General features: G+C 40.1%; 1 protein-coding gene across 2 annotated transcripts; it reads left to right on the plus strand.

The window, feature by feature from the left end:
- Positions 1-2,210: 2,210 nt before the first annotated feature.
- On the plus strand, positions 2,211-20,350 carry LOC134175524 (carbonic anhydrase 2). Of its 2 annotated transcripts, XM_062641573.1 has the most exons (7): positions 2,211-2,403; positions 2,949-3,146; positions 13,415-13,533; positions 14,963-15,055; positions 15,804-15,866; positions 16,902-17,057; positions 19,486-20,350. In XM_062641573.1, exons 1-7 carry the CDS (start codon positions 2,370-2,372, stop codon positions 19,603-19,605), a joined length of 783 nt encoding a protein of 260 aa, XP_062497557.1. In that variant the 5' UTR covers positions 2,211-2,369; the 3' UTR covers positions 19,606-20,350. The 2 variants fall into 2 exon arrangements, with proteins under 2 accessions (XP_062497557.1, XP_062497558.1); XM_062641574.1 differs by lacking the exons at positions 2,211-2,403; positions 2,949-3,146 and adding an exon at positions 11,191-11,210.
- Positions 20,351-22,122: the final 1,772 nt, after the last annotated feature.

The raw sequence follows: 22,122 nt of genomic DNA on the forward strand, positions 1-22,122 counted from the left end.
CCAGTACCCAATTTCTTAAGGCTAGCTTATGGCTTTCTTTGAGCCATTGCATTCTGCCATAAAACCACTGTCACAGATGAGTCTGATGCAGGCAGGAGACAAAAAAGAAGGAGCACAAGTCAATGCCAGCCTCTCTGTAGCAGCCTTTTGGCATGACCTCAACCCTGTGAGTACTAACTGCTGAATGATCGAAGAAAATGGGTATTTAAGAACAATGGACTTTTTATTTCTGGATGTATGTCTGTGTGTGCTTAGCAAGTCCCATATACCTACCCGTAGAAACAATGGGATGAAATAAAGAGTCATGTAATTAAAATAACAGTCCCTCAGTGGTGCTGCTGACTGACTTAATTTCCCTGGTAAGAACCCTATGTAGATCTCTTAGGAAGCCTACCACGCCAAACATTGTGTTGTGTTTAATCCTGTACTTGTCGTTTATGTGGTACTCCCTTTGACGTCAGTGGAAACTTGACATATGAGAGTGCAGAGGAATTAAGCTGAATTGATTTTTTTTTTTTTTTTTACAGTCTGATTAAATGGAAGGAAGCCTTCTGAAACATACAGAAATCTTATTCCTTCCTACAGCATAAATGGATGTTTTCTGCTTTATTCTTTAAGGTTTCTTATCTACATCAATTTGTTCATGTGCGTGTTTATGAGAGACTCTCAATACACATGGGATTAGCAGACTTAAAGTGATTGCCGGAAAGTATCTAATAAAGAGCAAACAAGGAATTCCTAGTAAATTTGTAGCATGCACATTTCCATTTGCTGTTCTATAGCGCATGCATCACAGCCACTTCTAAATAATTTCTTTGTATACAGTTTTGGCTTCACATTTCCATTCTGTGGTCACTAAACCATCTTGAGTAAAGGCATGCAAATGTGAGGGGACACACACTGTGTTAATCAGTAATAAGCTTTAAATATTTCCTGCTTACACTCGAAGGAGTTTGAGAAATGTGTTTATTTTTTATAAGCTATTTCCGAGCTGGCTCCTTTTGCTATTAGCAACAGTAACCACATTGTAGGAATAGACTTTTCTCCCCCCTCTTAACAAATAGAAACAAATGACACATTTTACATTGCTGAATGTAAATTATGGAGTCATTCTGGTGTTGTTTTTCTAGATGTATAATGACCTCACTGATGAGAATTTAGAACCCAGTGGTCAAATCACAACAGAGGAAAATTAAAACCATAGTTGAATAAACTACCTTAATAATAATAATAATAATATGATAAACTTATATCACAATGTCATTCCTGTACCAAAAATTGCTTGGAGCAAGAAGACACAGGACAGCCTGCAAGAAGGATGTTCTGCAGACCCAATGGGGTATGAGATGCTTCACAGGGACCCGCAGCCCCACTACAGTGCAGGGACAAGGCAAGGCAGTGCAGGACTAAACTCAGCCCCTGTAAAAGGGTTGGCAAGGTCCAATCTCTCCTGCCTCGCGATAAAACACCAGCGTTGAGCAATATAAAAACATCTGAAATATGCGTTGCTCAATTTTATTCACGCAAGTCCATCCCCGGGACTGGTGGTTGAGCCGCTCTTACAGCTAGTATGTTTCCTAAATGGTAAGAAGTGGATGCAAGCACAGCTTTACCTGCTGTCTTCTCCGAAAGTGAGGATTTAAAAAAAACCCACACGCTATCAAGTCATAAGCAGGAGCATCCCCGCTCTTCAGAAGCGTGACCGCAGCTCCCCTAGCTGAGCCCGCTGATCTCCTCCTCCAAATCCCCGTTAATCCCTTCCCGAACTCGGCGGCATCCAGGACAAACCCCCCGTGGCGCGGCTCTGCCCCCGAGACCGCGGAGCCTTCCCCGCGCCCCCGGCAGGGAGCAGCAGCAGACCGCCCTGCGGCCGCCCGCAAGTACGTACACACACACACGCACGGACACACCGACACCCGCCGCCCGCCCGACATCGGCTCCCGCCGCGCTGCGCTGCCCGCGGCTGCTGGCACCTTCGCAAGGTCACGGCGCTCCCTCCGCAGCACCCCGCGTAACGCCCGCAGGTGCGCTAATGCGAGGGAGTGGGGCGCGGAGGCGGGGGGGGGGAGGAAGACACGACACGGGTGACACCACCGACGCCCCAGCTGCCGCAGCCCCGCGCTACCCTGCTCCCAGGGTCGCTGCCGGCCGGGCCGCCGCCGCTCCTCAGCCACCGCGGATCGCGGGTTATAAGGGACCGCTCTCTCCGCCCCCGGCGGAGTCTCCCTCCGCCCCTGCCCGCGCTCTCCACCCCTTCCTCCGGCCGCGGAGAAGGGCATGGAGTTGGCGGGAGCCTATAAAAACCCCTGAGCTCCCGCGGGGGCCACGGCGCTGCGACAGACTTCGCGGGTGCAGCTGGGCCGCGCACCATGTCCCACCACTGGGGGTACGGCAGCCACGATGGTGAGTGCCCGGGGTGCGCGGCTCCGGCCGGCACGGTGCGGGACACGACACGACACCTGGCAGCAGGTTGCCGGGAGCAGCGGCCGGGACGTGCCCGCCGCCCCGAGCCTTCGCTCTGAGTCGGACCGGGCTCCGTGGCGCTTCTCTCTTTTAACCTTGAGATGGCACCTGCGGCGGGCCCGGCGCTCCGCTCCGCTTCCCTGGACCATCTTCTGGTTTCCTCCTGTCATTCCTTTACTTCGGTAACGTCGCGAGGAGGAGGGGAGCACGGGGCGCTGCTCAAGGAGGACGGGGTGGCCTCTCGGAGGGCACCCTGATAAAATCCCATCCTCAGCCTCCAAAGGGTGAGGGACCGCTGGGTCCCCGCCGTGGTCCCCAGATGGGATTTCCCCTCGTCGGTGTTGCCAGTACCGGCAACCCTCGCAAATGGTGCATTATTATTTCGGATTAAGACTGATTCCTGTGTTAGAACATCCCGCTTTCTAGAGTGAGGGTTCTCATTTGCATCCCTCGAACACCGTGTCTTTTCCCACACTGTCTTGCAGGACCTGCTCACTGGCACGAGCACTTCCCCATCGCCAATGGAGAGCGCCAGTCCCCTATTGACATCTGCACCAAGGCCACCAAGTACGACGCTGGCCTGAAGCCTCTCAGCTTCAGCTACGATGCCAGCACGGCTAAAGCCATTGTCAACAACGGGCACTCTTTCAATGTGGAGTTTGATGATTCTTCTGACAAGTCAGGTGAGACCTCACCTTTGTGTGCAGTTGGAGATGGGAGAGATTGCTACTAACACTGCTACTAAAATGTTTGCTGAGGCCATAGTTTGTTTCTGTTTGTTTTTTTAAGTCAAAATTATACCAAACTGTTTTGGCTTCAGTAAGGTCAGGACTCAGCATATTACATGGCTCCTTTAGGCTAAAAGGAAGTTGAGGTCCCATTAGAAGGTAACAAAGCCTGTCTGGGCAGTTGGGCAGCTTGGAGTTGCCCTACTCTAAACTTCAGAAAAGTGAATTGCTTTATTTTTGTTTAAATCAGTAGGGTTTGGATAAGGGTTCAGCTGTGGAGAGAAAAAAAAAAAGCCAAACAAACCAAACCCCATGGTTATTTGACAAGAACAATTTTAGGCATAGCTCATCATAAGCTACCGACTAAATGGTTAAAAGAGAAGGCAAAATGCATCCTAGGAATAAATTTGCCATATAATAATAAAGGATTACACTTAACTTGAAGTAGAAATAGTTTGAAAATAGTTTTCTTTGGTTATCAAAATATTATTTCATATTTCTGAAGCCAGTATACTCCCAGGTTAGTACAGAAACAGAGAAATGGTTAGAAAATACTTCTTTGTTCTTTCGTAGTTCAGACAAGTATTATGCCTGACATTTCTTGATGCTGGGCTTTCTAGATAATGTATCTGACACATTCCTACAAAGTTTCCTAGCAGGCAGTTTTTCCACAGTGTCTTACTGTTCATTGTATTGTATGGTGAAATTAAGCACTGAATCCTGCAACCCTTTTAGTAATCCTTTTCGAAAGGAATGACCACATTGATGCACAAATGGAATCTAAGCTCCAGTTATACCAAGGCTTTTGTAGGTTATCTTTAAATGTAGTTTTTCAGCTGGCTGAATTTACAGAGAACATCACCCTGCTACAGTGAATGTATCTCTAGTTTTTAATAGACAGCAGAAGCAATCTCATAGAGAAGTCACTGCCTTCTCTAGACACCGCCTGATTTAACTTGCTGGAATAAGTGCCCTATTTTTTCTAAGCATTTTGCTGGCAATATCATTTAGGGAATGGTGCTAAGAACAAATGATCCATGCCTACGAAAAATGTGAGTTTTTTGCAGGTAATGTGATACGGTATAACAGGCATTCAACATTGCACTAAGAATTTGACTTCGTATTTTGATTACAATCTTTGTACTGAAAAACATTAAGGGGTCAGCTGTAAGTGTTCACAGTTGTATGAATACAGATAGGTCTATGTATAACTTACACAGAGCATCCACATTAATATTTGTATGTTTTTTCTAAAAAAAAAAGGTATTCTGACTTCTTAGTCTTTATTTTTCTTAAGCACTGGGGAGGTAAAGGAGCTGAATGCATGTACATTTTAACAGTGTCATGGGGAAGAAAAATTGTAGAAAAAAAGGGAGTCCGTTTTCCCTGGATACACGTGAGTCTACTTGCTGTCATTCTGCTCTCGCTGAGCCCAAAGGGAAAAAGTTCAGGTCTTCACAGTGTAACAAAACTACTACATGTTCACTTTGTGTGCACAGAAGTTTGGAAAGACTGAACATTAGGTTGTATTTGGGAACTTGAAAAATAAAAAATGGCAGAAATATATGATAACCTAAAGAAATGTCTGTAGGAAGAATGCTTTTTTATGAGAAAGTGCAGAACCAGAACATCTGTGACGGGAATCCTCTGATAGATATGTAGTGACACAGCTTTCAGAGGGGGAGGGTAGGAGATGCAATTTGAAATATTCTCAGTAGCTCTATTAGTGAATCAGAAACTGATTATTCTTTATAAAAACCCCACATTAAACAGATCTCTCTGAGGCCAGGTAAGGGTGGATCCTTCGGTATCACACTTTCTATTGAAAATTACAGTGCATAGAACCTACCTGGCAGCACGCTTAATGACTTCATTTGTATTCAGTTAACTAGGTAACCTACTTTCCTTACACAAAATAGAGCTGTCTTTGACTTGACTTACTCCTATTTCTGAATTTGAGATTATGTGTATACCAAATTCTTGATTAGGCATCCCACAGCAGTCACAAGGAGAAACTGTGTGAAATTATGTGATGTGCTGGTATTTTTTACAGAACACAATGAAATAAAATCCTGTAAATACTTCCCACAGGCTGTATTGCTTGCTCCTATGAGCTTTCTCATATGCAGTAATGAATTATCTGTGGTAGTAGGCGCAAAATGAAGTAATAAGATCATTGTTTGTGAATAATCTTCCAAGGCATGAGTAATTGCACAGAAAGGAGTAGATCCATTCATTAAGAATCTTCAGGCTCATAACTAATGACACTGAAGTAAATTGAACAGCAGTTCTGGGTATTAAAATCTGTTAGGCTCCTGCTCTTCAGAGTATGCAAAACGAGTTATTGCAATAAAAAATTACAGGTAGTAAAAGCATAATAAAAATAGATAAGAAAGCTAAAAAGCATGTTTGGCTGCAACTCTTTGAAAGCCGTTATAATCTCTTTGATTCAGAAATATGTCATCTGAATACTGTTGATTCCCTAATAAAATGCTCTCCCCCCAAAATGTGTATTTCTCATGTTACATTTGTGCATAGAAGAATGTTGTATAAAGCTTCTGTTCACCTCTGTGAAAAAAAAAAAAGAAAAAAAATTAGGATTTCTTAAAATGATATTCCATCTATATTCTTTAGCATAGTAAAGATGTAAAATAAAAGATTAACTTTTTAAAGAAAAATAATCTGTGTGCAATCTATGTGACTAATGAATCTTCACAGAAGAAAATGTTTTCTTCCCTGCTTGTAGAAGATCTCTTTACTAATACATGGAGCTTTATAGATGTAACTTTTGATCCTGGTTGTAATTATGCCTATGACCTATATAATTTCCTCTTACAATGCTGTTTTAGCAAAGAAATGATGTTAAAATCTTTATGATAGCTTTAGAACCAGACTCTGTTTTACTTCATTGTTAATTTTCTTAGATATACTTAGATGTCACGATGCTTAGAAAAACCCTTTTCCTAAGCAATTACTCCCAGATCTTCAATTTAAATTCTTGTAGTACAGGCTTCAAATATCTTGGCTTGTGTGACAGCTGTTATATTCCAGAATACACTTGTAAAGGCTCAGCCAATTCCCAAAGTGAATCCCTTCATATTTCACAGTTGCTAGTTGGTAGAAATGGTGTATGGAAAGGAAATTCACAAGCCAGCATCACCATGTTTATGAACATTTCTTTTGTGTGCTAAGATTCCATGATTTTGTCTTACATAAAAGGATATCTTCTCTCTTGTTTTCTTGCAGTCTTTTGGAATGTTTTCTTGGGCTTGTATGTAGAAAGTAAACAGTGAACTTCCTCTTCCAGTTGTTACTGAGCCTCTCTTCTTCAGTTCTTGCTGTTGCTTTCTCAGTTCTCCTGTCTACTGTCTTCTAATAATAGTGAAAGTTTCAAGTGATTTTAGGCATTCACATTTAAAATTCCTATAACTTTAAATAAAAGCAGAAACTCATAGTGATAAAAGTGTCCCTAGGAATAAAACCTCATTCAGGTTCATCCATGCTTGTATCCTGGGACCTGTGGTGCCGATAACCGTTAAATTACAATACTCCACCTTATTTTAGGTACTTTATAGCAAACGAATATCTCACTAAGGGCAATTTGTAATATTAAACACTTCATACTATAGTCTGCTGTAAGGACATTTGTATTGTTTCACCCCTTTAAAAGACAGAAGTAAACAGTGACTTCTCAGAGCTGTAAAACCACAGGAAGTGACTTTGCTCAAGAAAGCCTCGAGAGCCCAAAAGAAGATTTTGTAACATACTTCGAATGTGTTCTCAATGCAAGTTTCCCAGAAAACTTTTAAGAATTCGCGAAATTCAAGTGGGAAACATTCATAGTGGTAGGCACTGAATTCTGTATTTTCTGATCATCTGCATAATGAGTTTATAAAGGGACGAAGTCCATCAGCAATTAATTTATCCCATAACAAGAATGTTAAAATACCATATTTTAGCTGTAAAAAAAATGTAAATTGCTAAAGAAGTGAATTGCAACTATGGCGTAAGGCTCTAGAGACATTACTAAATGTACTGGTAATTTCTGCTTGTGGATGAGTCTCTTAATTATTTCCTTTTTCCTTCCTTTCCACTGAGCTAGAGATAATCTTGAAACTCAAAACGGAGTCCCAAGTAAATCTTGACTCTTTTTCAAATACTGAATCACAGTAGAACATCAAAATTATGAGGAGACCTGGGGAAATGAAAATATTGTATTAACTTTGATACTAGCCTCCCTTTCCGAGACTTTCTGTAGCTGTAATCAAATATATTACCCAATTCTTCCTATAATTGTAAATATTAATGAGGATGCTTCAGCTGTCTTGAATTATGACTCGCCGTAAAGAAACCAGTCTGTTTTGTTACATTGGTTGTTCAATTGTCAGTGCATTAACACTGCTTGGTTGGCAGTGAGTTTCTGGAAGTTGTGCTAATGTTGCTTTTCCTACACTTCTACCTCAGCTGGTAAATGGAGGAAGGAACAGGCAGGACTGCTGCCTTCAAGGCACAGCTCTTAATCAAAGTCACTGCCACTGGTTTATTTTTAGGGTTCCCAGCTGCAAAGATGTAATATTATCTATGCCATAATAATATTGTATGTTATAAGTAGATGGTCATAGGCTGAAGGTCCAAAATGCATTTAGCATTGTTGACCCTTCAGAATCATAAATTGGAGAACTGATTGCTTATAGCTTCAAGGGACTGTATTCAGACGTCCACTTATGTGTCAGAAGTACTTTTTTGAGCTGCTTGACTAAAAAGTCAGAGGTCCCTGAGAGTGTGTGACCATTAAGTCGTTTTTCCTGTGAACTGAAATCACCAGAAGCTGCAAAGCCTATGTAAGCACCCTGAGAATAGCTCTCATGTTTCCAGGAACTGGAAAGGAAGGTAAAAGGGCTTAAGATCAGTCCTGCATGTTTCAAGCCTTCCTTTCTTTACAGAGCCTAAAAGTGCCCTTCTTCCCTTATAGCAGCATTTATGTATTTATTTGTTTGTTTAGCATGCACCTTCTGAGCAGAAATTTGACATGAATTGTGCATTTAGTAATCATGGCAACTTCCCTCCCTTCTTCCAAATTTCTCCTCCATAGGAGCTTTTACTGCAAACCCAGGAGAAGCTAGTCAGCTGTTATCAGCTAAGGCCACTTGGAAAAGTTTATTTTTAAGACGTAATGCAGCTGTGTGCCAGATGTCACCATGGCTGCTCTTGCCAGCTGATATATTTGTTGATTTTACTTATAGGCTCGAGGGACTGCTGTGTATTTGTAGGCAATACTCATACCTTAAGTTTGTTCATCCCTCAATAGATCTCAATGTAGTATGAGCACCGTGTCTAATACAGTTTTCAGTACTGTAGGCAGTCACTGAGATTACTGTTAAAGCTGTTACCATCAGAAATTAAACCAGTTCTTTCAAGGGAATTTTAATGCTTCCAACTCAGTTCTCACAAAGTCATTGTCAGCTCATACAGTGTGAAAACATGAAGATTGAAGGCTGGCTGGGGATTCGGTGCAGCACTTTGTGACTCTTAGAAAATCTCCATTAAAGAGACTGCATGAGAAAAAAACTCCACTGCTCCCAGGAGTGGGAGGAAACTTAAGAACCTAAATGACTTTGTATCCTTAAGCAGGTCAGAGTGTCTGGCTGCTACCCAGTCTGGATGAAATAGTTCAGCTGAGGTGAATCAGAACCACTGACCTGCTGTAGATACGCATGACTGCAGACCTGCTTCATTTTGACAGGTGTTTCATTCTGGTCTATCTCTCTGGAACATCCTTGTTGCCTTGTCAGGCTAATCCTCTAGCAAAGCCAGAGTAGGGTTTTTTTCTTATGAGATTCCAGTTATGTAGGGTTGGTTTTTTTTCTTGATGAAACTCATTACAGATGTTTTCTGCAAATATGATCCCTACAGCCATATGCTTACGTGCTGTCTTGCTCTCTTGCTTGTCATGATACAGCGTCCTAGGAGGAATGTCTGAAAGAGATAACATAAAGAAACATCTCACAAAGTGTGACACTCTGTACTCCATGTTTCATAGAAGTGGCAGCTTACCCTAACTGAACTCTTCAGTCTGTCAGATGGAGAAGCCCATCCTTGCATAAGAACACAGGGCTAATCCCAGAGCATCCTCCTAAGAGCCTTTTTTGTGCCGTTAATAGCGCATGGTGCTCCAGATTTATGTTTTTTTCAAGTAGTGTTTTGTCTGCTTTGTCTCCTCAAGGCCTTTTATCTATCATACAGATGTCTGTATGAAACATTATCAGTGAGGTATATACTGTGTGTATATTTCACACATACCTACAAAGTCATATACATTTGCACATCTGTGGTAGGCTGATGCAAAAGCCTGGCTTTCTAAAGAATGGGAAATGTCAAAGCAATGTGTGTGCAAGAGGGCTGTCCTCAGAGGTATGTGCTTGAAATGTCGTGTTGCTAGGTTTTTGCAGAACAGACTCTCAGAACTAGCTTTTCTAACAAGTTTGGAGCTCTGGACATCTGTTTGGACCCATTATTTCAGCTACTTAGAAGGAGCTTTGCTGTCAGTGGTTGTCATTTGAAGAACACTTTCTCATTCTGCATTTTCTCAGAGTAACAAACTTTAAAGTAGTATTTTTCTTAGCACATTAATTTGTGTGACTGGAAAGAGTTCACTCTAACTCATGAAACAATCTTGTAGTTCAACCATTTTGATTATTTCTTTGGTGGGTTTATTGCTTTGATGAGATTTATTAGTTTCCTGCTTTGTATAGAGAGAACATCCTTTAGGAGGTGGCTAAATAACAGTAATACCACAGTATTCCTGAAAAAATTCACAGATGTGGCTGCTGCCATGTCCTGAAAAAAGATATGAAGTGATCCACGGTATTTTTTACAAAGTTTTTCTGTTCTACATGGGAAGGGTAACTACCTAGTGACTTGCCTTTGATTAGGATAGTGAAGTTGTGTGGCCTCAGCAAGCAGCTGTTCCAGATGCAGCAAAATCCCCTTTGATTCCTGCGTGTTTCCAAATATCCTAAGAAAGTGTAATGGAGACAAATTAAGTTCACTTTCTTTATCCAGGAAATCCCACACACATAAATGGGACAGTTTGTGTGGTTACTTGACTTTCCAACTTAGTGCTGCTAATATTTTTGTTCACCTAATTTAGAAAATGTTATGAAATCATTTAATAACAGTGCAATATAATTACAGGATGTTACTGCTATTAACTTCTCCAGTAAAAGGTAGAAGGTTGAAAACGGTTACCATTTCTTAACCTAAATTTGTGGCTCCAAATTTGTCTCACTGTAACTTTTCAAATAAAGCATCTTAAAAAGCACTGCATTTTCAAGCTATCACCTCTTAGGCTGTTGCACATCTGTGGGGACCAGGTGATGATGTAGGTTGAATCTGTAAGAAAAGAATGTGTTTTCCAGGTTGGCTTTTGTTGTCTTCATCCTTCATCTGAAGGTGTGCTATGTAACAAAAGGGAGCACAGCGACATGTGTATTTCCAGGATGGTTTTCACTAATACCAATTTCAAAAGGAAAGGAGCTTATGATGAAATAAATGCTCAAATATGAATCAGAATTTCCCCATCCCTCAAAAAAAGGGGATGGAATGGTTGGACTTCTGTCATCAGTGTTGCCTGAATTGATGTTCACATCACATGGGGCAAGGACAAGGAAGTTCCCAGTGTGAATGTCGCTCCGATTCTCGATGAACTTACACATAGCAAAAGCTGGTAGTGTTTGTTCATGGTTTAAAAGCTTGTGCTGGGGAAACAAAAAAAAAAAGCTCTAGCATTTCTACTTTGCCATTTAAGTTTAATGTTAAATTTTACTTCTTTGGAAAGTTAGAGAAGTATTAAAAAAAAAAAAATCTGCTTAATGTAGGCTAGCACAAGAGGGGCTGTTCTGTAATTAAGCCTGCTGGATTTGTATTCATTCACACTAATCTAATTATTACTTTCTTTGAATGCTCTGCTGTGAGTCAAAATAAGCTAGTGCTGGATCTGAGAACCACAGAATGAGAAAAGTAAGCAAAACCTGCCGAGATTTTTGTGCATCTTTTGAGTTTTATGAGACTATAGCAAACTTTGTGTAAAGAAATAACACTGCAAATGGATTTAAGAAGATTGCATGGTTCTGCTTTTCAGCATGCTTTCCATTGATTAATAATTGCAGATTAACCTGTGTTGCGCTAGTGCTGTCCAAGGTTGAGGAATGGTGGAACCTCAGTCCATTTGTACCTGCAACAAGCAGCACGTCCATTAGCCAAAGGAACTGAAACTGAAATACTGCAACTCCGTGGCATAATTTTTAAATGAAACATAATATTGTGTGGATTAAATTATTTTACATCTGTAAAGACGTAACAGCCAATTACTTCATTTTCAAAGGGAACTAATGCACATTCACAGTTGCCACTCTGAAAAAAAGTATTCTGATTTATAGTCCTGTGCTTGACAGTTATGCTTCTTGGCAGCTGGCACATTAAGAAACATAAAAGTAGAATAAGATATGTTCCTATTTAATTACTTTAAGTAGCCATTGTTCTTTGTATTGCATAGCTTGGCAATAGGTAGGGCAAGTCTTGGTCTGTTGGCTGTTCAGTTTTGGAAATTGTATTGTTCGGTATAATACTGTTTGGTATTGGAAATTGCAAAGATGGCGGTGGAGCATATATTAACATATTTCAAATAGAAATACGTGTTGGGAGACTTCTAAATATATTTACCAAAGGCAAATGCTAAATTTCTCCACTGAACTCAAATTTTGCATGTATAAGGCACACCAGTGGAAACTAATGTGTTATATATATAGCTATATATATATATCATATTTTCATATATTCCAATTTTTTAGTCAAATCCTTCTCACCTCATTGCCAAGTATCCACAACTGTTGTTGTCCATGCTTGTATACAATCAGAATCATTCAAACCTGAACAGACAGTGACCTTTTCCTCTCTGCATTTGATGTATATTTGCACGTACTGTGGTAATGTCTAGACTCATTGCAGACTGAGAGGAAAGCATCTTTACTCCACAGAACCATTTTGTTTGTGGCACATACACAAAGCACACTTAATGTAATATCTGATGTCAACACTCTTCTGTCACTTTATTGTGTATATATATATTTATGTGTATTGAGAAATTTATCTCTAAGATATGTAACACTTCAAATTACATTTTTAAATAATCTTTTTTAATATTAACATCTTAGAGATTTAATATGAATTCAAGATGCTTAGGAAAAAAAAACGGTCTGAAACCTTTCTCTAATAACTTAGATAAATAGCTCTATTTAATGGAACTATTTGTTATTGTTCTGTGCTTTATGCTGCACTGGAGGAGACATTGTCTGTGCCTTGAGCATTTTGCAGCAATAGGGCTTGGTCCTGCATATAATGGTAATTTGGCACAGTTTAATTACAAGGTTAAAGCTAACAGGCAGAATAAGGGAGCTGAATAATAACTGAAAGTTTGGCTGGGCACTCCACTTAGAGTAGTCCCATAGCAGGAGTAAGATTAGATAGTGGAGAGCATAAGTAAACACCTTGTTTCTGTATTTTAAAAAATGTGTTTCGGCAGGCATTGCCATTTTCACCACCATTTTTTAAACTCATTCTCAAGGAATAACGGTTGGGAGGGACAAGAGATTTGAATCCACATCTCTGCAATGCCTTGCACTGTGCCTAGCACTTTACCTTGCAGCAACACATGGCTAACAGGTGTTGAGGTTTAATTTGGAACCAAAAGCATTTTGCTCAATCCAATCTGCCACAGGATTTTCAGGATTAAGACCTAAATGGATGAAGTGTCTAAAATGAAGGGACAGAGTACATTAGTAAGTGAAAGATGATTTGGTGTACTGCCATAGAACAGCTCTATACTGGCCTCTAACAAAGGCTGTTCTTTTTCTTGGCCTTTTTTTTTTTTATTTGGTGACAGAAAAGTTACATCCTTAGCTCTGCCCTCATCACCTGTAATATTAGCATGCCTGTTAAATTGCTGAAGGGATGCTCACTGTAAATTCTCTTATGTATTGATACATTTATTACTGATACTGGCATACTGCAGCAATGTACCGTCGAAGACAATCTGGAGCAGCATGACAGCATGCAGAGGAATGAACTGTAGTTCACATGGAAGATTTGAGTGGACATTCTAGTTTGAAGTGAGACTTGGTTACAAAAGTTATGTGAGATGCTAATAAAGGCTCTTTGCTTTACAGTGCTGCAAGGAGGAGCACTGGATACAGCCTACAGGCTGGTACAATTTCACATTCACTGGGGATCCTGTGAGGGCCAAGGGTCCGAGCACACTGTGGATGGTGTGAAGTATGATGCAGAGGTAGGACATGCTTTACCTTCTCCAATCTTTCATGTATAATAAATATTTTGTTATTTTGTTAATATTCCACCACAGTAGCAAGTTCTCTACGGACCTTCACAGGGCAAGAGACTGTGGAGGTTAACATAGAAGATTTTAGTACAATGCCACCCAAGACCTGCTCCTTACAAGAGCAGAGATTAGAATCAAATTAGAATTTTCTTAGGTACTTCTTGTCAAAGACTGTAGAAGCAGAAAACCCCACATTATTTATCCCTGGTTTTCCCCTGCTTTCTCAGTGGCTCTTGAAAATCATGAAGAAATAGAATTTCAGCACCTCTGTACACACACATACCCCCTTTTTCTGGCTACAGTTTTTAACATCAGAGACATTTATATCAACAACAGAATAATTCGGGGAAGACCATTTCGTCTTTTGGTAGCAAAGAAACAAAGGGGAGCTGCAGAGAAGCAAAGAAGTGAGACCTTGGAGGCACTCCTTGTAATATCTCCAGATACTCCGGATGTCCCTTGAACTGTTTAAGATTCTCTATTACGGCTGCACTACAGGCAAGGAGTGACTTCAGTGCCTTGTATCCCACTTTTTCTTGTCCCCTGCTTAGAAATCTACCTCTGGATGCTGTGACAGGCTTTAACCCCTTTCATAAATGTGCATTGACTGAACATACCTGTGATTTGCATTGAAAGACAAAAGAAATGGCCCCACAAATTCATTGTCACTGATGCTTTTCATGAAATAGAAGTAGCTTTTGTCTTATCTGAGAAACTTGCAACTGCCTGTGTTCACAGTACCATAATTACTCACTCAACTCAACTTGCAGATGTGGGGAAACAGATGGATGATCTTAAATTAGAAATAACTTGGGAATGAAAAAGAAAGTAACATCCTGGCTCGTGTGACCTGGAGCTTCATTTCATATTCTTTTCAAAGGCTTTTCAGAAAAGGACAAGACTGTTTTTAAACTCTCTAATTGCAGGTCAGATCTGTAGTTAATGTGTTTTCTGTGGTTCTTTGACACTGACAATCATGTATTTCACTGATGGTTAGAACTCCAGCATGCATATATAGCATTAAAATACTACGTGAAAATCCTGAAGACTGCATACAGGAAAAACTCATTCTGAAGATAACAGGAGTTTCACTGGACTAAAATCAGAATGATACAACCGCAATTTCCATTTAAAATTCATCTGGGAGTAAAAGTGAGAAGCAAAATAAAATGCATGACAAATCTCTTTTCATAAATGAAACTTGAAAGTAGATGAATGATTCAACAAATTCTTAACTGCACACAAAAGTTTTTAAATCTCAGCAGTAAAATGCCATCTGTTCTTAATGTTTAATAAATTACTTCCCTGCATCCTCATCTGTCAAACATTGTGGATGGAATGTTATCTTCATAGTGCTCTTTTGTTTTCTTGTTCCTAGCTCCATATTGTTCACTGGAATGTAAAATATGGTAAATTTGCTGAAGCTGTGAAGCATCCTGATGGTTTGGCTGTGGTAGGCATCTTCATAAAGGTTAGTTAACCTTTTTCTTTTGTATTAATTGGATGAGTCCAGAATGTTTATTGTGTTGCAGAGGGACCTAAGAGCCTAAAATACAGAAAAAGGCAGCATTATGCTACAGTGTCTAAATCCATAGCAAACTGGGTGGTGCTCCAAATTCTTGGCTTCCTCTACATATAAAAATTGTACACCAGCTACAGAGTATGACTGCCATTCATCACTGTGACAGCCCTATAGCAGCATGTTTACCTTCATCACAACAGTGACACTGCCATAACTCTTATCAGTGAAAAGTGGTACGCATAGCTGACAAAGTTATGTGTGTATGAATCTGCAGTAGGACCAGCCTAAGTAGCACCTATTTTCCTTTTCCTGTCACTGTTAAATGTCCAGAACATTTTGTAGTAGTTGAATTATCTTCATGGCTGGTTGGAGAAGATGACTGTGCCCCAGCAGTGTGCATTCTATCCTGGCCTCATGGTGTTTTATTAGGAGTGTGACTTCTATGAAAAAACAACAGCTCAAGTCCAAAAATAAATCCACACACTGTAAATGAAAATCACTTTTTCTATCCAGTGTCCTTGGCTGACCCATTTGTGCTGACTGTCAGCTGGCATGATTCTCTAGTCACTTTTGCTATAGTACTCCTGTTATGTAATGAGATGGTGCTGGGAAAATGTTTCCTTGGGAACTGCAACAGGAAACTAAAGGTATCTTGAGAATGCATGGTTATTTTCTTCTCATATGATTTGTGTTACAGGTAGGAAATGCCAAGCCTGAAATACAGAAAGTTGTGGATGCTCTGAACTCTGTTCAAACCAAGGTAATATTTGCTGTCTGTGTTGATTGACACTAATCACAACTATGTTATGTTGCCTTCTTCAGAAAGTGGATTTTTTACTTCTTCCTAGTCTGCTGCATGTATGAAAGTAAAACAAACCTTTCTTCCATCAGTACTGATGCTCCTGTAATCCTAAATGCAAAAGGGATTTGAATAAATTTGTGTGGTAGAGGGCAGGGAGTACTAGAAACAGTGATAATTTTGTATCTTTGACTACATTTCTCTTTTAACTGCATTTAAACCTATAGGGTAGGATTCATCTTACTAATCTAACCTGCTCTTGTAGATTTCCTTTCTAGACAGTGACAGATGGAAAAGGCACTTCCCTTCATCTCTGCATGTGTGGGATAGATTTCCTTCCTCTGAGAGGGCATGCTTCTCTTGGCTGTTTCAGCAGAGAGTCTACATAAAAAGTTTGATCAGGATGTATAACTCTTACGAAAAAAGCTTTTCTGTATTTTAAATATTGTGTGAAGTGTGTGTGTGTGATCTTAATGAGCTGAGTAACGGGAAACTAAAAGTACTTACTGAGCAACTGGGTACCTTTATAGTGAGTAAAGGTCTGTGGAAAGGAGAAACATGGACAGGAAAGATAAAGAACGAGGTTATGGTGTCATCTTTGTTATCAGGCTTCCTTTGCGGTAAATGGGTATTGCCATTTACTTCAATGGACTCTCCAAACAGTGCTCTCAGGTTCTGTTTCCAGTGCAATCAGTGTACATGGCATCTGAAGTCTCATTGTTGCTTCAAGCAAAATCAAATCATGTCTCTAGAAGCAAGGAGCATAAACTCAACATTTGACAAGAAAAACAATGTTTTGAATGTCTTATAAGAAATATATTGCTGAAAGTCTTTAAGCCCAAATGTGCTGTGGGACGCACTCAACACTTCATGCCAAACTCCATTTCTACCTTTCTCCAAACATGGAGCTTCCCACGGGAGACTTCACTACTGCGAGTCCAGTCTGTCTTTGTGATCTCTCCCCTGATGTTAGCCCATCTGTTTTCTTTACTGTAGGGAAAGCAAGCTTCCTTCACAAACTTTGACCCCACTGGACTGCTTCCTGCATGCAGAGACTACTGGACATACCCCGGCTCACTGACCACTCCTCCACTGCTCGAGTGTGTGATCTGGCATGTTCTGAAGGAGCCCATCACTGTTAGTCCAGAGCAGGTAGGTCTACAAAGGATGGTGCCAGTAGGTGTGTACAGGTGTCTTATTGATTGCCTTAGCTCAGCCATCCGGATGATCTTTAAAGTACCAGTTTATGTTGCTTCAGAGCTATGCAGGGTATTAGCTAGCATCAGATGTCAAAAATATACATCTGAAGTAGTTATCCCCTTCTGGCAGAACTCTGCTGCTATGTGTAGAGGTAGAGTTTGTTGTAAAATGTAAGGCTGTCCTCCATTTGGACACAGTCCAGGGAAAATTTGCAGGGGGAGAGGAGGAAGAGGGAGTGGTTAAAAAATTAATCAGGATTTCCAGATATTTTCAGATATCTAATGAGGATTTCCAGAAAATTTTCCAATTTTCCCAGATATTCACCGCATGACAGGCTAGAGCTGTCATGTGGTAAAAATCTGGGAAAATTGTAGCATGCATGAAAGGACCGTTTGCATATGCAGAGTTAGTCTAGCATATGTTAGTGAGCATCAGCAGGTTTGCTATTCATGCAAACATCACGCATCTGGGTATACTTGCCCTGCAAATACCAAGCATTTATAAGCATGCATCTCACACGTTAGATCTATAGTTAGTTTGTTGATCTTCCAGCATTTCCAAGACACAGAGCTCATTTTACAAGTTCTATTCATCACAGAACAGAGTTAGGAAATCCCACGCAGAATTGTGACAATCCTAACAAAACTACATTGTTTGGAAGAGGCAAAACTTGCAGATTCCGTAAGCCTGAAAAAATCCTGTACTTTGTTTAGCAGCTTGAGGAGGATGGAGTCTTCCTAGTAGGAAGGAACTCATGCAGATTAAATCCCTCCTGGCCCTAGTGTTTAGCACCATCCTGTGGAATGCCATACCATCCATTAGTGAAATTGCGTAGAGGCAAGATTCCATCCTCAGTTCACATCTGTGAGCTTGGGAGATATTAATAGAACTTGTAGCAGATAAATATAAACCAGCTGTGAAGGGCGTTAGTTTACTCTTCAAACTCTTAAATCCCTTTTATAAGTGGCAGACATGCTGACAATATACACATAATTCTAGGGGTTTTATTCAACTGATGTTACAAAAGCGCAACTGAGCTGTTGTGGGGCTTAAGGTAATAAAACCAGAATAAATGACAAAAACTATCAGAAATAATAATTATAGCAATGATTATGATTAATAAACTGCAAGGGCACATTAAAGTTGACACTGTTTACTTATTCTAAACTACTGGTATTGCTATTGATAATTTAAAGTTTGCAAATACGGTTTTATTACAGGGCAAGAGCACATTCGTCAAAATAGAGTTGTTTTTCCTACTACACCTACTTTAACCACCTACAAGTGGTAAAAGAAGCCACTTGTTTCTCCCACGCACACCCCTTCATATTACCATCGACATTTCAAAGATGGATTTGAGATCAAAACAGTGTGTGGCAGAAGCAGCTTGCCTCTTCATTCCAAAACAGATCAAAACAGGAAATCATAAAACAGAGTATTGACACTGGGTTTAAGTTGAATTGATAAGATAGACAAAAGCTGGATATTACAGCAGGGTATAGCAAGCCCATTATCATTTGCTGTAGTGACACTGCAGTTCCTGGCAGAGGTTTAGCTCCTGACTTTGTTCTGGTTGGTCCTGAAGGTAAAGTCCTCCCCTGGGCTAATCACTGCTGCGGGCCTTCCACCTTGAATGAAGGAAAGCCTGGCCTGCAGCCTGACTTGTATGAAGTCCTGTATACTGATACACAGTATTGTACATATTTCTGTCAGCAGTTCCGGCTGTCTGTGTGAGATCACATTTGGGGTGGGTTGTTATTTTGTCACAGTCTTTGTACTAGGTTTGGAGACATCCACTTAGACATAAAGGTGTTTTTATTATATCAGTCTGTGCAAACACCAGTTGTGCTTTAGGAACAAACACTCACACTTTACAGTATGCTCCCATTGATATGGATCAGTTTTCCCTCTCACCGTATTTGAAAATCAAGATACGTTGAATGAGATTGGCTGCCTTAATTTGACCCAAGGGTAAAGTTGTGTTTTTTTCCCCCCGCAACTCGGTTAAAAAAATCCAATTTTCAAAAGACCCAAAACTGTTAAACTTGCAAAGTATTCTGAAAGGATTTCAGTTCAGATCTGCATAGAGGACAAGTAACTCTTTGTGCACAAAGTTCTGTAACTGTGTGCCTGCATCCTTGTCTTCTGTGCATTCTTATTTGTTCTTGCAAGGTTATTTTGTGGACAGAAGAGCCTGTGTCAGGGGCAGGAAATGGTGTGGATGAAATGTAGAGACACATGGGTGATGATACCATCTTTAGACCATTAGTGCTGGTGAAACTTTGAGTTGGACCTCTGGCTCAGGTCCAAAGTGTATAATTCAGAAAGGCCTGCTGAAACAAGAGCATGCATTTGAGGATGTTTGTGTCTTTTTCCACAGATGTGTAAAATCCGTGGCCTTTGCTTCAATGCTGAGAATGAGCCCGTGTGCCGTATGGTGGACAACTGGCGCCCATGTCAGCCTTTGAAGAGCAGGGAAGTCAGAGCTTCCTTCCAGTAACCTCAGCACTAAGTGTGTTAGAAATGGCTGTGTTTGTGAGGAGCCCCTTTTGCTAAGCCCAAATCAAACCTTTGCCATGTGTGCTCTGGCAACATCTTGTTTCCCAGATCCATTCTTTCTTCCGCTCTGCATCTGAAATGCCAGCTAATAAAATGTGAAAGGCTCTTGGCCAAATAGGAAAGGGTTCTTAAGGTGTGGGGTTAGGAAAGCATGGCGGGGGGCGTGGCTGTGTGTGTTTTGGTGACTATTGCTGCAGCTGACATTTTGGTGTAATAAACAGTGTGTTGGCTAGTTGGGAGAGGATATGGTGGTAGTAGCAAAATAAGCCATTTTAAGAAACCTCATCCTCTGGTGTGATAGTACACATAACTAACGATAACTTGAAGCTTTGTGAAAAGCACAGGGATACAGAATCTAGGGATAATTTAGGAAAAAAAGTATTTTGAGAAAGTAAAGCAAAATGAATATTGAGAATTAGAGTTATTAGATTTTAAGAAACTGACATGTAAATATTTTTTCAGACCGTTTTACATTTTTACCCATGCTATCAACAGCCTTGATTATATCTTAATGGTAGTTGGATTTTTTTAATTAAAAATGTCCTAAATTAAGTATTATCTTTAAAAGTTGTTATTACCATAGAAGTAATACAAAATATCTTTTGATTGAAATAATATATGCTCTAATTTAAGGAGGAAAATAATATTGTATTTTAGATAACTTCTCTAATAAATCTATACTTATATTTTTGCTTCCATGTTGTTATTTTAATTTGGGTAGAGTCACTAATCCGCTTGCATCACTGTATATTAAACATAATTACTATACATATAGTATATTGGGAATGGGTTTCAATGACAATAGAGATGAATGCAAACCTATATGGATATGTCAGGAAATTTTCTCTAAGTAACTCTCTGATAGACAGCAGAAAGCCTATCTGCTTTATAACAGCAGAAAGACCTGTTAGCCTTGAGCTGTCACTACAGATTATCAACAAAGCTGGCTGCATAGGAAAAGATCCCCTCACAAGAATTTTAAACAAAATCATACTTAGGAATGGCCTGCTTCAGCCTGGGTGCTTAAACATTGTTCGTATATAGTAGCCCAAAAGCAAGGTCCCTCATCTTTATTCATAGCATTTTATTAATCTGTTTGGTCCAACTAGACCAAATCCTTCAAGATACTGTCCCCAGCATTTGTTCTTCAGCCTCACAGTTTCATATTGTATGAATGATTTCAACAGAAGATGTTTTCAACATAAATACTGCTCAACAGAAAATAGCTTCCAATAACTTCCATTGATGGATCCTTACTAGCTGATTTCTTGTGTTTTCATGAACACAGATGCAATAGATACCTAAATGTAAATCTGTTCTAAATAAAGAGGATCCAAACAATGCCATAAGGGGCTATCCTCCTTTTCAGGCTCCTGGCTGTTTTGAGAAAAGCCATCTTGAAATCTGTCATCTCATTGGATTCTGCTCCTAGTTTTTAAGATAATTTATTATGAGCTTGCTACACCATCAGGGATCACTTTGTAATTTATAAATTGGGCTGGTTAGGTTCTGAAACTCCTGACATCTTGAAATGGGTGAGGTGGGAATGAAGCATTCTCACGAGCGCATACAAGCATCTTAGGAAAACTCGATCAAATCTCCCCCTTTGGAAAACTTACCCATTTACATACTCTTCCCCCCCAGAAAAACAACTAAGCAAACAAAACCTTAAAACAACCCCCACCAAACCCCAAAACCAGATCAGGAAAACAAAATGTTTGTTTGCCACAGGTAATTTGTTTTAAATTCAGCTTTTCTGAATGGAGCTGCAAATGTCTCTCCCTACAATACCTATGCCGACTAATTCAGGTTCTTCATGTTGAGTGGTTTGAGTACTTTTCTGACTTTGTCATCTGCAGGCCTGAGTACTACTCACATGTCCCCTAAACAATGCAAGGGAGGTTATGCCACTAAAGCTAGAATTAGAGATCCAATACATTGTGAATTAAAGCTGCTGATGCAAGCCAAGAAGGTATGCTTTACGGAATCACAGGATGGCTGAAGTTAGAAGGGACCTCTGGACCTAATCTGGTCCAACCCTTCTGCTCAAGCAGGTTGCCGAGGACCATGCACAGATGGCATAAGTGTCCAAGAATAGAGACTTAGGGACTTATAACCTACTTATTAATAGTAGCACCCTTTTGCTGAAGCAAAGTGCTTGTTAGCAGTCAGAACAGTAAACATTTTCCTGGAATTGTGTACAAGTGCCAGAACTTGCCCTCAAAGGTGGCAACCCTACTCTTTGCATGATTACATGCTCTGGCACTCCTAAAATTAAAAAATAAAGTATGAGACCCCCAGATCTTCAGATTTAAAACCCGTATTTTGACAACTATGATAGCCTGACTACTAGGTGATAAGACTTTATGAGAAGTGACAATCTCATTGGTACCTGTACAGCTTAAATAGCATTCAGGCTAGTATATGATAGAGAACATGAACTTCTGCCTTATGGCTG

Source organism: Pezoporus occidentalis, unplaced genomic scaffold (genome assembly GCF_034315485.1).
Source record: "Pezoporus occidentalis ecotype Australia unplaced genomic scaffold, CSIRO_AGI_Poc_V1 ctg69, whole genome shotgun sequence".
Taxonomy (NCBI): domain Eukaryota; kingdom Metazoa; phylum Chordata; class Aves; order Psittaciformes; family Psittacidae; genus Pezoporus; species Pezoporus occidentalis.